This window comes from Sinocyclocheilus anshuiensis, unplaced genomic scaffold (assembly GCF_001515605.1).
Source record: "Sinocyclocheilus anshuiensis isolate Anshui unplaced genomic scaffold, SAMN03320099.WGS_v1.1 scaffold1371, whole genome shotgun sequence".
In the NCBI taxonomy this organism is placed as follows: domain Eukaryota; kingdom Metazoa; phylum Chordata; class Actinopteri; order Cypriniformes; family Cyprinidae; genus Sinocyclocheilus; species Sinocyclocheilus anshuiensis.
The window spans coordinates 67,935-81,589 of NW_015539833.1; the positions used below are offsets into that span (position 1 = coordinate 67,935).

At 35.6% G+C, this 13,655-nt stretch overlaps 3 protein-coding genes across 8 annotated transcripts in view; 2 read left to right on the plus strand and 1 right to left on the minus strand.

The window, feature by feature from the left end:
* Window positions 1-2,958: 2,958 nt before the first annotated feature.
* On the minus strand, window positions 2,959-8,235 carry LOC107684251 (peroxiredoxin-1-like). Its single transcript, XM_016480473.1, has 6 exons — window positions 8,118-8,235; window positions 6,613-6,733; window positions 6,246-6,399; window positions 5,175-5,297; window positions 3,980-4,110; window positions 2,959-3,067 (listed from the first exon to the last, which is right to left on the minus strand). The coding sequence occupies exons 2-6, from the start codon at window positions 6,713-6,715 to the stop codon at window positions 2,985-2,987; spliced, it is 594 nt and encodes a 197-aa protein (XP_016335959.1). The 5' UTR covers window positions 6,716-6,733; window positions 8,118-8,235; the 3' UTR covers window positions 2,959-2,984.
* LOC107684250 (ribonuclease H2 subunit A-like) lies at window positions 7,654-12,162 on the plus strand. Of its 6 annotated transcripts, none has more exons than XM_016480471.1 (9): window positions 7,654-7,716; window positions 9,590-9,718; window positions 9,802-9,873; window positions 9,947-10,073; window positions 10,141-10,228; window positions 10,306-10,443; window positions 10,568-10,655; window positions 11,297-11,420; window positions 11,818-12,162. In XM_016480471.1, the coding sequence occupies exons 2-9, from the start codon at window positions 9,592-9,594 to the stop codon at window positions 11,975-11,977; spliced, it is 924 nt and encodes a 307-aa protein (XP_016335957.1). In that variant the 5' UTR covers window positions 7,654-7,716; window positions 9,590-9,591; the 3' UTR covers window positions 11,978-12,162. The 6 variants fall into 6 exon arrangements, with proteins under 6 accessions (XP_016335957.1, XP_016335954.1, XP_016335952.1 ...); XM_016480468.1 differs by lacking the exon at window positions 7,654-7,716 and adding an exon at window positions 8,579-8,783 and having other exon boundaries at window positions 9,587-9,718; XM_016480466.1 differs by lacking the exon at window positions 7,654-7,716 and adding an exon at window positions 8,580-8,862.
* A 308-nt stretch (window positions 12,163-12,470) lies between these two features.
* LOC107684252 (U2 small nuclear ribonucleoprotein B''-like) overlaps window positions 12,471-13,655 on the plus strand; it is a 7,316-nt gene continuing 6,131 nt past the window's right edge. Inside the window, exons 1-3 of the mRNA XM_016480475.1 lie at window positions 12,471-12,543; window positions 13,002-13,091; window positions 13,203-13,375. Of these exons, the coding sequence (XP_016335961.1) occupies window positions 13,028-13,091; window positions 13,203-13,375 (237 nt within the window). The 5' untranslated portion in view covers window positions 12,471-12,543; window positions 13,002-13,027. The remainder of the gene's footprint in view (window positions 12,544-13,001; window positions 13,092-13,202; window positions 13,376-13,655) is intronic.

Below are 13,655 nucleotides of genomic sequence, written 5' to 3' on the forward strand. Positions count from 1 at the left end.
TCCAGGTACTTTGCAGAGCCATCACAAGCACCAAAATAGAAAAACAGGTCGCAGTAAATAAGAGCTAGACTTATAAACGAGAAGTGCCCACAGTGACTCTTTTTCCAGTGATTTCCGGAAAATATACCGTAGTTTTGATTAACTGTCCAGTGCCAAAACCACAGACCCCCGTTTTGTGACATGCTTTATTCTTTCACAAGTTGCCAGTTTTCTTAAGTTTAGTCAGCCGCAAAATACAACACTTTTATGAGGGATTCTTTCGACATTATTAGAACTAATTATATCTTCATCCTACTGAATGTAAACGCATCTACAGCAAATTGTACTTGGGCATAGACAGTCCAGATGGTGACTTTATTTGATATCACACATCAAAGGAATTAAATCCATATATCATGTCAGGACAAAATTCTACCCAAATAAGCACATTTTGATTCAAATAAATAAAAGCTAGTGTTTAGGCTATTTAATTTTGTAATAGCCTATTTTTAGGTTTTAGTGGACATTTTATTTTATTAAAAAGACTTGAAGTGATGTCCCAGGATAAGCATCATCCGTCGCCATCACGTAGTTTGAAAACATCATATTAGTTTAAAAACAAGATATTTACAGAATATCAACATTATATTCATAGCTCTAGCTCAACACATATTAACATTTTTAAATGTAGCTTGATGACACAATGATAGGCTATCTGTTAACACTTAAGGACATTAAATATCAGGGGGGAAAAAAACTTTTCAGTATGGAAAAAGACATTGTTGTCAATCCCATTCTCAGCTAACAAACATGTTTTAAGGCAGCACTATGTAACTTTTTCTATGTTCAAAATGTGCTAAATGTATATAATGAGCGAGTATATCATGAATTCATCTTCCAACCCGCGTTTTTGTCTTATTCCGAATCACTACGGTACTCTTATAATAATAAGTACTTATATTTGGACTATTGTAGCCTGGTCACCGCTGCGGAGTAACACATACCTGCGTGAATCGCCATAGAAATAAACTTAGAGAAGTAGCTCCGGTTGGAATGTTCTTCCGCGGGATGTGTGCAGTTCTGTTTAGTAACCGCTAGAGCGCCAAAAGTTACATAGTGCTGCTTTAAAAACGTTTTTCTAACGTTCTCATTAGTATGAAAACGCATTTCTGAATGTTCTCTGAACGTTTAAAACGTCCATTTGGACAAAATGTTATTAAACATTTTTTTAAATACAAACACTGGAAACATTCTATTTTATCATTACAAACATTATGAGAATGTTACTTTTGAATGTTCTCTGAACAAAACGTTCTCTTGAGGACGTTCCCTTTTGATGTAGAAAATAACACCATGGTAACAATTAAGCAAGATCAGCAAAATCACTTGTGGTTTAAGTAGTTCCAGATTATCAAACATCAACGAGTGCTTAAAATTCAGTGTCAAATGCTTGACGTTTTGAGTCCTGAATACAAGCTCTGCTTAGTTAACATTAAATCTGCCTTGAAATCAATTATAGGCCCAAATTATTCTTGCTCTACTAGGCCTACTGCAGCCGAGGGCTCATAAGAACAAGTTGCTTCTGAGCTATTTCTCCCAAATGTAATGAAATACTGCCACCTACCGGTCTGATTTGTCCAATCTTAAAACATGTTCCGGTTCAATTCGAGCTCTACCAAAAGCATTTGTGGTAATGTCCATTACAGTGTTGTTATAGTTATTTAAAACTAAAATCATTTTAAAAATTAAAAAATAAACTTCGTTATTTACTTCAGACTGCATTTCACATTTTGCTTTAGTTTAACTTGAAGTTAAATAACTAACTGAACCTAACCTAAAATAACTAACTGAATATTCTAAATAAAAATTAATAAGTATATTTAAAAAAAAACGAATAAAAAAAAAAGCTAAAACACAATATTACTAAAACTATAAAATGAAATGAAAACAGAAAATATAAAAATAAAATCTAATTTAAAATATGAACAAAAACTACAATAGTGTATCAATGATACTGAAATAACACTGGTCCATTATCAAATAAGTTTGCCTGGACAATTACACTGGTGGATTACAAGCAGAGATGCACAGTTCATATTATTGCAAATGCACTATTTAGTAAAAACCTATTTAATATATGAGCGGTAAAGCGGTTTACATGCTCCTTATTGAGTTCTGGATGGATGAACCTATAGTCAGAGTCAAAATCTCATAAACTGCATAATTTGTAATGAATCTGAAACACAACAACAGCTGAGATAGGTTGGTAAAAATAAGAGAACTGCACCGTCACACAATAACAGCCCGTTTATTTCACAGATATTGATGATCACCAGAATGTTAAACAACTTTCAAAATGTTATCAAAATGAATCAAATGTTCATTGAGTACTAAATATGCAATACCGATAAACTAGAGTTGAAAACAAACTACAGATATTTCAGTGCATGGGAGATGCTAACTGCAACAGCTTCTTCAGACAATGGAAAAGAAAAGAAATCGGTCTAACAAGTGCATTTAAACTGCAAAGAGTTTGTTACGTTGGCTTAGACAACTTTTCAAGAACTCTCAGGCTAAGGTTAAGTGCTCTAGCGTCCCACTGAACGGGAGCACGATCCAGGAAATACGGCAGGACTGTTACTGCTTGGAGAAGAACTCCTTGCTCTTCTGCACATCTGGAACAATAGTGTCACTTCCTGGTTTCCATCCAGCAGGACAAACTACGGAGAATAGACAGACATGTTATTTTAAACCTCTGAAAAGTGGAGACTGAAAGTGAATATTTTGGCATCACCTTATGTGAGCATTTCATGGACATACTTACAGTAATACACACAATAACAGTAAAAGTTTGGGGTGGGTACGATTTTAAGTCTCTTCTGCTCACCAAGGCTGCATTTATTTAATAAAAAATGCAGCAAACACAATAATATTCTGAAATATTATTACAATTTAAAATGACCGTTTTTTATTGGGAGCACGATCCGGGAAATACGACAGGACTGTTACTGCTTGGAGAAGAACTCCTTGCTCTTCTGCACATCTGGAACAATAGTGTCACTTCCTGGTTTCCATCCAGCAGGACAAACTACGGAGAATAGACAGACATGTTATTTTAAACCTCTGAAAAGTGGAGACTGAAAGTGAATATTTTGGCATCACCTTATGTGAGCATTTCATGGTCATACTTACAGTAATACACACAATAACAGTAAAAGTTTGGGGTGGGTACGATTTTAAGTCTCTTCTGCTCACCAAGGCTGCATTTATTTAATAAAAAATGCAGCAAACACAATAATATTCTGAAATATTATTACAATTTAAAATGACCGTTTTTTATTCGAAAATATTTTAAAATGTAATTTATTTCTGTGATGCAAAGCTGAATTTTCAGCATCATTACTTCAGTCTTCAGTGTCACATGATCCTTCAGAAATCATTCTAATATGCCGATTTGATGCTCAAGAAACAGTCATTATTATTATCAATGTTGAAAACAGTTGCTGCCTCCTGTACTTGTGGACAAATATAATACATTTTTAGGATTCTTTGATAAAATGTTAAGAGGAAAATGAAATAGAAATCGTCTTTGTAAAATGTCTTTACTGTCATTTCAATCAATTTCATGCATCCTTGCTTAGTGAAAAAAACAAAATTTTGATAACCCCAAACTGAAGGACGAGTCAATTGTTTTCTGTGGTAAATCACCAGGATGTCACCTGGAACAGCTGTAATGTGACTAAGTTAAAAAAAAATAGTACAAGTATGGGCTTAAAACCCTAATTTTGGCGGTATAATTTTGTGTTATGCAAGTAAACATCTCTTTGTTGGCATCAGGATGCATCTGTGTTTACAATACAAATACAATGTGGTCACATGTCTTTGACTACCTCCAAATGTGCTTTGAGTGATCGGATCACAAAGCATTTTAGAGCATGGTTTACACATGCGGTCCACTCAAGATAAACAGGACATTCAGAAAGAGCCCCGTTTCACTCACCTTCTCCATATTTGTCAGTGTGCTGGAAGGCCTGCACCAGTCTCTGCGTCTCGTCTACCGAGCGACCCACCGGCAGGTCATTGATGGTGATCTGCCTCAAGATGCCTTTATCGTCAATCACAAACAGACCTCTGCGGGAGCAGGACAAGACACAGAAAACTTACTGTTTGTACGGCAATTTATTCTGTTCACAATAAAATCTGTATGACCGCTGTTAAAATTTGTTTTTCACCATTAAAGCAATGTTTTAGCTGCAATTCAAGTTAAGCACTAAGAATTCATTGAATGTTGATTACTAAAAAAAAGAGAGAAAAAAAAGGTTCCTCAGTTAAAGTAACAAGTAAATAAATAATTGAAAGTATCCCCACTTTACTTCAAAAAGGAAAACGACTTGCGGCAAATTTGCAGCTCATATACAGTGTATATATTATTTTCATAAACAAAAATGTATGGGGACCGTAAGATTTGTATTATTTTTTTAAAGAAATAAATTATTTTATTCAGCAAGGACGTATGAAATTGACCGAAAGTGACAATAAAGACATTTATACTGTTACAAAAGGTTTGCATTTTAAATAAATGCTGTTCTTTTGAACTTTCTATTTATCAGAAAAATCTAAAAAAAAAAAAATATGCATTGCGGTTTCCACAAAAATATGAAGCAGCACAACTGTTTTCAACGGTGATAATAATCAATGTTTCATAAGCAGCAAATCAGCATATTAGAATGATTTCTGAAGGATCATGTGACACTCAAGACTGGAGTAATGATGCTGAAAATTCAGCTGTATATCACAGGAATAAATTACATTTTAAAATATATATTCAAATATAAAATAGTTCATTTAAATTCTAAACTTCTGAAGAGTATAATATAATATAATCACAGAATAAAGCTTTTTGAACTACTGTGTGTCAACACTTTGTCAAATGCTTAACTTTGAACCAGGAACACACATTTAAAATCAGCGACTGAACATTTTGATCGAAAATTCCAATGTGCAATAAAACCCTTTTAACAAACAGTTAATTTTTTTCTCATGGTTCCTGTACCCTGCCTGCACTGCAGAACACGTGGACGTTATCGAGCACACTTGATCATTATCTCCTGCTGCAATCATACACGGCAAGCAAGAGGGCTTAAGTAGTTGTAGTTTAACTGAACCAGTGCAAACATGAGCACATCGTCACAGACCTGTAGGCGATGCCTTCATCCTCTTTCAGGATGCCGTAATCGCGGGAGATGGACTGAGTCAGGTCAGCCACCAGCGGGATGTTCATGGAGCCGAGGCCACCCTGCTTCCTGGGTGTGTTGATCCTATCGGGAACAAGCCAACAGTCATGTCACAGGAGCTTGATTTATAAAGTGTTTAATTCACTGGATTATAGTTTCATAGACATGGTTATACCTCATGGTTATTTCAGATGTAACTTTTTCACGGAATTTCCAGCAAAATGCTAAATACAGATATAGAATGATATAAATATATTCATATTTAATATATAAATATATTAATATTTTTAATATATATTAAATATGCATTTATTTAGAAAAATCTGGATTTTTAAAACCTACAGTTTTTTATTATTTATTATGTATCTTAGAAAAGTCTGGGTTTTTAAAACATAGAAATTAATCAACGAATTAATTAATTAAAAATGATTAAAATAATTTAATTTCATTCTTCCTCTTAGAAAAGTCTGGATTTTTAAAACCTAAAAGGTTTTCTTTTTAATTTATTATTATTACACTTAGAAACGTCTAGGTTTTCAAAATAACCTCAAATTATTTTATTACTATTATTAGAAAAGTCTGTTTTTTTTAAACCTAAAAACTCATTTTTAATTTTATTTTTTAAGTGTAATTATTAATGCTCTCTAAATAAAAGTCAATACGACTTAAGGTGACAATTTCTAGAACTAATAAAGCACTACACCCTTCCTTATCTGTGCCTCTCTAACACACTATAGTAGCTCTTATCAAAGCCAGGCTGTTTAGGAGAACATAGAAGATAACCACTAACTGGGTGAAACCATAGAAAGCCTGCTAAGAATCACGTTCACAAGCAAGAGAAAAACCAACAGTGAAATCTAATGTACAATGTTTGACCACTGGCACTATTGATCTATAATAAATTAGCTACTATAATAAAGGTGCTTGATATATTACAACATTTTAACGATATCCAATATAGATTCTGCTCTGAAGTGGCCAGTAAGAACCCTTTAGCTGTAGAAGACGTAGGAATAAAAGCAGAATCCTCACCATGCCAAATGGCTGAAATGAGAGTCGGTGGAAGCAGCGATGACCTCGCAGCCGATTTTACGGAGCTCAGCGGCCCGTTCACTGAACGCGATAATCTCGGTGGGACACACAAAGGTGAAATCAAGTGGATAGAAGAACAACACGACATACTTCCCTACAGAAGAAATGGAGGGAAAATAAAGATGAAGTGAAAAACAGGTTACAGTTGTAACCCAGTTAGTGGTTAGCAGAGTTCAATAAGAAACAGGTGGTGTTTGATGGCTAGTATCATGATGATGCAATGGAAAGCAAAAGTAGGTTAGATTGACATTTAGAATACTCTCGTTCTAATCTGCAAAACACCTCGCATGGAGTGTCTGATGCTCACCTCTGTAGTCAGAGAGCTGAATATCTTTAAACTGTCCGTCTACCACAGCTGTGGCCTTGAACTGAGGAGCAGGCTGACCGATCTTAGCGTTTCCAGAAGACATGTTGAAGATTGCTTGTCACTGGTGACCAAAAAATATTCAAGAACATCAAACATATTAGTATTATTGTTGTTGTTGTTCCTGCTACTACTACTTCCACCACACATTTTATTACAAACTAAAAACTTTTCAAAGTAATTGCATTAATTTACTTTTTTTTTTTTTGACACTTTAAAAAAAAAATCTTTTTTTTTTTGTGTGTGTGTGTGGAACCAGGACAGCAGACAAAAACATAGAATAAATAGCAAAATTATTGAATTTATGTGTAAAGCGGTCAAAGTTGTTCCAAACCTGTATGAGTTTCTTTCTTCTGATGAACATAAAAACATATTTTGAAGAACAGTTGAAGGTCTCCAATGACTTCCAAAGTATGGAAAAAATACAAAGTGAATGGGAACCAGAAACTTTTTGGTTACCAACATTCTATCACCAGAAGAAAAAAACTCATACAGATGTGGAACAAATTTAGCGTGCATAAACGATGAGTGTTTTCATTTTTGCGTCAGTTATGCCTTCAAGTCATTTACCAAATTATATTTATTTATTTATATATTCCTATTACTTGTTTCGCTTCTGTTTCAGTTTTATAACCATTTCTTACTATGTGTAAGTAAGTTGTTGTTTTTTAGCATGTTTGATAAAAGCGTCTGATAAATGACTAAATAAATAAATAAAATATTTGCCTCAAAATATTACCCAAGTCATCATCTCAGTTCAGCTTCAGACCAAATGCATGAGCATTTTAGTGCTTTCTACCCTTAAAAGAGGGACTTTAACACGTTTTATAAGTGAACTTGGCTCAGGTCGATTACACTGCACACACTGATAGCGACTGTCAGCTCAGTATCTCTGCAAAAAGCTGATAGTATCCACCCCTAGAAAATACATGAATGGTCAACGACCCTCCGAGACTTTGCCCTGCAAACTGCAGGAAAAAAGATGAAAACGGGTTAACTTAGAGAAGGCCGAGACGAGTACGCTAACATAGGTCTTTGCTATAACTGGTACGAGGCCCGTTCACTTATGATATACAGTGTCTGGAAGCGTGGCAAACATGATATGCATATGATGCATACTTGACAGAGTCGACATTAAAACGAGTAATATATTCAGAGAGTTATTTAGCCGCTTAGCCACGCGAGCTAAGCCAGATCAGTGGAGTGTGATACTGCGAGAACAACAACAGTGGAAATAACTCAGATTTACAGTATGACACAATAAATACATTTAAATGCGTTAAGATATGTCAAACAGTTATTAAAATATGAACATGCAAAAACAGCAAAGGCGTTTTCCACGCGCTCTTTTGTTTAGTAATAATCTGCAAAAATATTCATTTAGCATTTGTGCATGTAAATAACCCTTAAGATTATAGGCAAGCAATATGTCCGCATTGAACCCGTACCTGTTCTGAACGCGGATGCGAAACTTCACTTTCCCTTGATGCACAGGAAGCTCCAGCCGCGAGACCTGCTGCAAAACTCACGAGACGAGAGAGAGGAGGAGCCACGCCTCTCTGCTTTGTACTTTATGTATTTCGTTCAAATCATATTTTGCATGTAGTTTTATGATAGATTATAGATCAGGCAACATTTTAAAAAACAATACATGTAGGTTTTTTTTTCTTTCTATAGTCTACTAACAGAAAAATGAAAAGTAGATTCTAAATCTATTCATTATTTTAGCCAGGTTTTACATACACGACATGAGAACAGGCGCACAAACCGAACATTGCATACAGTTTTGCATGTGACCTCAAGACTTGACGTTTCTACTTCATCAATGACATTTTATTATAATTTATTGCTTACCTCCCTATTCGTGTTTTTGTGTGTAAACGTTCCCCGAACTCCATTTCCCACAAAGCACTGCGATGGAGAGTTGGGGGGGGGGGCGCACATTTAAACGCGTTCGCCGCATGGTTTTAGGAATTAACTGTATTTGTAAGAATGTTTCAGTGTGTGTCTTAATTACAATTAAGTACTAAAAAAGTATTGTCGGTCAAAGGTCACGCTGTTCTGACTGTCACACTCGCGCCAATTCTGTATTTCCGGTTGAGGCCGAGCTCACAGCCTCACACAGGTTCGTGTAAGACAAGTTGGTTTGCCAACCGCCAATAAACACCAAAGAAGAAGAAGAAGAAGGTTCGTGTAAGTTTGTTTATGCAGCAAATTTCAAGCACAGTGTTTTATGATGCTTTGAATTCCCTGTTAGTTAGTTAATAATAGTGAATAAACCCCACGCTCTCTCCACTCATTGTTCGTATTATTTTGACTGTAAATTATCTGTATGATCTCGTATTATTGATTGATCTCAGTATCAGATGCTGGAGGAAATGTGTTGTTGTTGTAGAAGTGCCTTTTACATTTTGCATGTTATATGGGAATAATAATACGTGTGTTGTGATTAAAGGATATGTTTTTATATGTTTAGAAATATGCTCTGGTCGAATACTGTTCAATATAACTTGATTATTTGCACAATAGCAAGATATGTGCTGATTAATGTTTTTTTTTTTTTTTTTTTTAAATCCTTTGATGAAGATAAAGTTCAAAAGTACAACATCTGTTTGCAATGGAAAGCTTTTTTAATATTGCAAAAATCTTTTGTTACTTATTTATTTCCATAAAGGATGGAATTATAGAGCAAAATTTTAGTGGGTTGTTAGCTTGAAGCTTAATTTATTTATTTTTTATTTATTATTATTTGTAATATTATTATTGATATTTTTAAAATAATTTCTGTGATATGCATTTTTGTAAAGCTTAAATTAAGCTTAAAATTCATACCTATGTTTACTTACTCGTGATATATTTTGTAAAAAAAAATAAATAAATAAATTTAATTTTATCCAAATTTTTTTATCCAAATGATCAGACATGGATCTGAGCAAGTTTGAGGCAGATAACTCTGTGAGCTGCCGCTTGTCCTCGTCCATCCCGGACGTGTGTAAGACAGAGGACTGCTGCCTGGGCATCGATGAGGCGGGCAGGGGTCCCGTACTGGGTGAGTGTCTTCCTCATTGGACAATGCCATTTATTTAAAAAAAAATTGAAATTGGAGTATAAATTTGATATGCTGTATTTTAGGACCCATGGTGTATGGGATATGCTTCTGTCCTGTATCCAAAAAGGAAGACCTGAAGAATTTGAAAGTGGCAGGTTGGTTACAGAGCAAATCTTGACAGGAGTTCAGATTCGCTGGAAATCTGCAGTATTTTTGTTGCATGTTTAGATTCAAAGACGCTGACGGAGGCAGAGAGAGAGAATCTGTTTCTGAAGCTCGATGAGTCTAAAGGTTTTGTAGGCTGGGCCCTTCAGATCCTCTCGCCGAACACCATTTCCACCAGCATGCTGCAAAGGTACATGCATTTCACTGGTACTTTGAGTCGAAATAATTTTTTTAACCTGTTGTCCTTTTATTTTCAGAACAAAATACAATCTGAATGCCCTGTCACATGATGCTGCTATTGGTCTGGTGCAGTACACCCTGGACTGTGGGGTGCAGCTCAAAGAGGTACAAACCAATCCCCGTATGATAGACAGCAAGGACTGGTGGTGAAGCCGTCATGACGTGTCTTTCATACCTCTCAGGTGTTTGTGGATACCGTGGGTCCTGCAGAGAAGTATCAGGAGAAGCTCTCCCAGCGGTTCCTCGGGGTGGAGGTCACCGTCCGTCCCAAAGCTGATTCTCTCTTCCCCATCGTCAGCGCTGCCAGCATCTGTGCCAAGGTAATAGTTCCTTTGGAGGTGGATGATGTAATGGGAATATCAGTTGTTAGAGGAAAAACCTGCTAATGATTTATGCATATGATATGATTTGATTAGATTTTTGACTAATTTGTTCTCTCTGTAGGTGGCAAGAGACCATGCTGTGAAATCCTGGAAATTTGCAGAAGATTTGGGTGAAGTGGACACCGATTATGGCTCTGGGTATCCTAATGGTCAGTTTATATCATGAGATTCCTTCCATTTCCATAAAAGTGTTTTTCTGGCACATATATGCTACTGTTCAAAAGTTTGAGGTCAGTAAGTTTTTTTGTTTTTTTTTTATGATTAAACTTTTAGTCAGCAAAAATGCATTAATTTGATAAAAAAATGACAGTAAAGATATTTTATAATGTTACAAAAAAATCTATTTCAAATAAATGCTGAACTTTCTATTCACCAAAGGATTTTAAAAAAGTCTCCACAAAAATACTAAGCAGCACAACTGTTTTCAACATAATCAGAAATGTTTCTTGAGCAGCAAATCGGCATATTCGAGTGATATCTGAAGGATCATGTGACACTGAAGACCGAGTAATGATGCTGAAAATTCAGCTTTGCATCACAGAAATAAATTAAAGTTTAAAATATATTAACATAGAAAATGGTTATTTTAAATTGTAATAATATTTCAAAATATTACTGTTTTTACAGAATTTTTGATCAAGTAAATGCAGCCTTGTTGAACATAAGAGACTTATTTCAAAAACATTTAAAAATCTTACTGACCCCAAACATTTTAACAGAATTTTACTTTGCTAAAAATAAATATTATGTAAAAATATATATATATATTATGTGCTGTGTCTTCATTTAGATCCCAAAACTAAGAGCTGGCTGCTGAAGTATCTGGACCCAGTGTTTGGTTATCCTCAGTTTGTGAGGTTCAGCTGGAGCACAGCACGGACGCTCACAGACAGTAAAGCTGTTGCTGTTCACTGGTGAGTCTGACAGCAGAGGGCGCTGCCTTTTCATATTCAGAATAGACTCGGGCTGCAGTTTCTTTTTTTTAGTGCATACACATATGTTGCTACACTCTAAAAATGCTGGGTTAAATACAAAATAGGGACAAACCCAGCTATTGGGCTGTTTTGACCCAGCGGTTGGGTTAAATGTTTAACTTCTGGGTAGTAACCCAACCGCTGGGTCAAAACAACCCAATTGCTGGGTTTGTCCCTATTTTACCCAGCACTGGGGTTGTATTTAACCCAGCATTTTTTAGAGTGTGTATACAAAAATGTGCAGCATACAATTTTTTTTAATTCTCTTCGATCATGTTAGTACTTGTGCATTTTTGCTTGGAATATTAAATGCATTTGTTTATTTGTTTGTTTGTAGGGATGATGATGAGGAAGATGGAGAAAAATCTGCTGCTCGTCAGAATAACACCTCAATGCTGTCGTATTTCAGTCACAGCAAGCCGTCTGAGCTCACACACACACGAGACACACACCGCTTTTTCACTGAGCGCAAGCTACAACGCATCAACACACTCTGAACACAAACACTGTCGATGAATGAGAGCGGCGGTCAGCATATCACAAAATACATGTCAGCTGGATATGTCTAACATATGAACTGGATATGTTCATTATCGCAAATAATGAACTGTGCATGAGCCAGCTGAGTGTATTATATTCTCTTGTGTGTTTTGTTCATTTCTGGATGTAAAACAAATAAAATATTTTCATATCTTTTTGAACGTGTCTTAGATTTTAAATAAGGTGGTACAAAATCAGACCAGAATATTAGTGATTCTTAATTATAATTCTCAACCATAATCTATATATGTCAGTCTAACTGAAAACTGCCTAGCAACCACTCTTATATTTATCTTAAAGTATTTGTAGGGTTGCTTGTTTTTAAGCATTTCAAACCTGCAGTCCAGACTATCAAACCTGTGTGATGAGGCTAAGTTTTTATAAAACCTCCGCTCTTGTGTTTTTAGACGCAATGTTTATATCCCTCCGCGACAGCAGGTGGCGTAACAAGCGGCAACTGTTTCACAACGATAAACGAAAAGAAGAAGCGCAGCGGCAGTTTCCGCTTGAGCTCAGCAGTGTGGTGAGTGTAATAAATAAAAATTTATTCCGTTTTATTGTTATATTAATGTTTAATAAATTATTTTACCTTTATAATTTAGCAAAGCAGCACTCTGCGATATTAAAGCTAGTTTGTACTAGTAGAAATACTAAATAGAAGACACTAACCCCCGGTTTCACAGACGAGGCTTAAGCCTAGTCCCAGACTAAAGTGTAAATCTGAGCTGCTTTAACTGAAAGAAACTTGCACTGACTGATCTTAAAATTTATCAGTGCTTCTGTTTTGTCTCAAAATGCACACCAGTAATGTTTTTTCTAAGGCACGTTAATAAAAATTACTTAAATGTCCTAATTGAACTGTTGCCTAGTCCTGGTTTAGTCTAAGCCCTGTCTGTGAAACCAGGCCTAAGTGTGTTTTGTCATTGTGTAACGTTAGTTGCTGACATTTACTGCTTACTGTGCCTTTTCTCTTTATTTCAGTGTGGTTTGACCTGAAATTATTAATCATGGACATACGACCGAATCACACCATCTATATCAACAATGTTAATGATAAGATCAAGAAAGAAGGTAAAGTCTGTAGTTTATAGTGGAGATGAGCGAAACAGCATTGACTATGTTTGAGCACAGAATCTGCATTTCTGTAAAGCTTGTTTTTTTCCCTCTGGATCTTTTCTACAGAGTTGAAGAGATCACTGTACGCCTTATTCTCCCAGTTCGGCCAGGTTATGGACATTGTTGCAATGAAGACCATGAAGATGAGGGGTCAGGCGTTTGTTATCTTCAAAGAGCTTTCTGCAGCCACCAATGCCCTCAGACAGCTTCAGGGATTCCCTTTCTACAATAAACCCATGGTCAGTGCCTCAGGAACTACACAGCAGTCGCTTGACATTTACGTAACTGATGCGATTAGCATTTCAGAAAATAATGAGCAGAATATGGTCCTTTGATCCACATTAACCTTCAACTAGAAATAGATCACTCAAGGAGAATTTCATCTATAATGTGAAAAATGTCATTTACTCGGCTATACAGTGGGTACGGAAAGTATTCAGACCCCCTTAAATTTTTCACTCTTTGTTATATTGCAGCCATTTGCTAAAATCATTTAAGTTAATTTTTTTTCCTCATTAA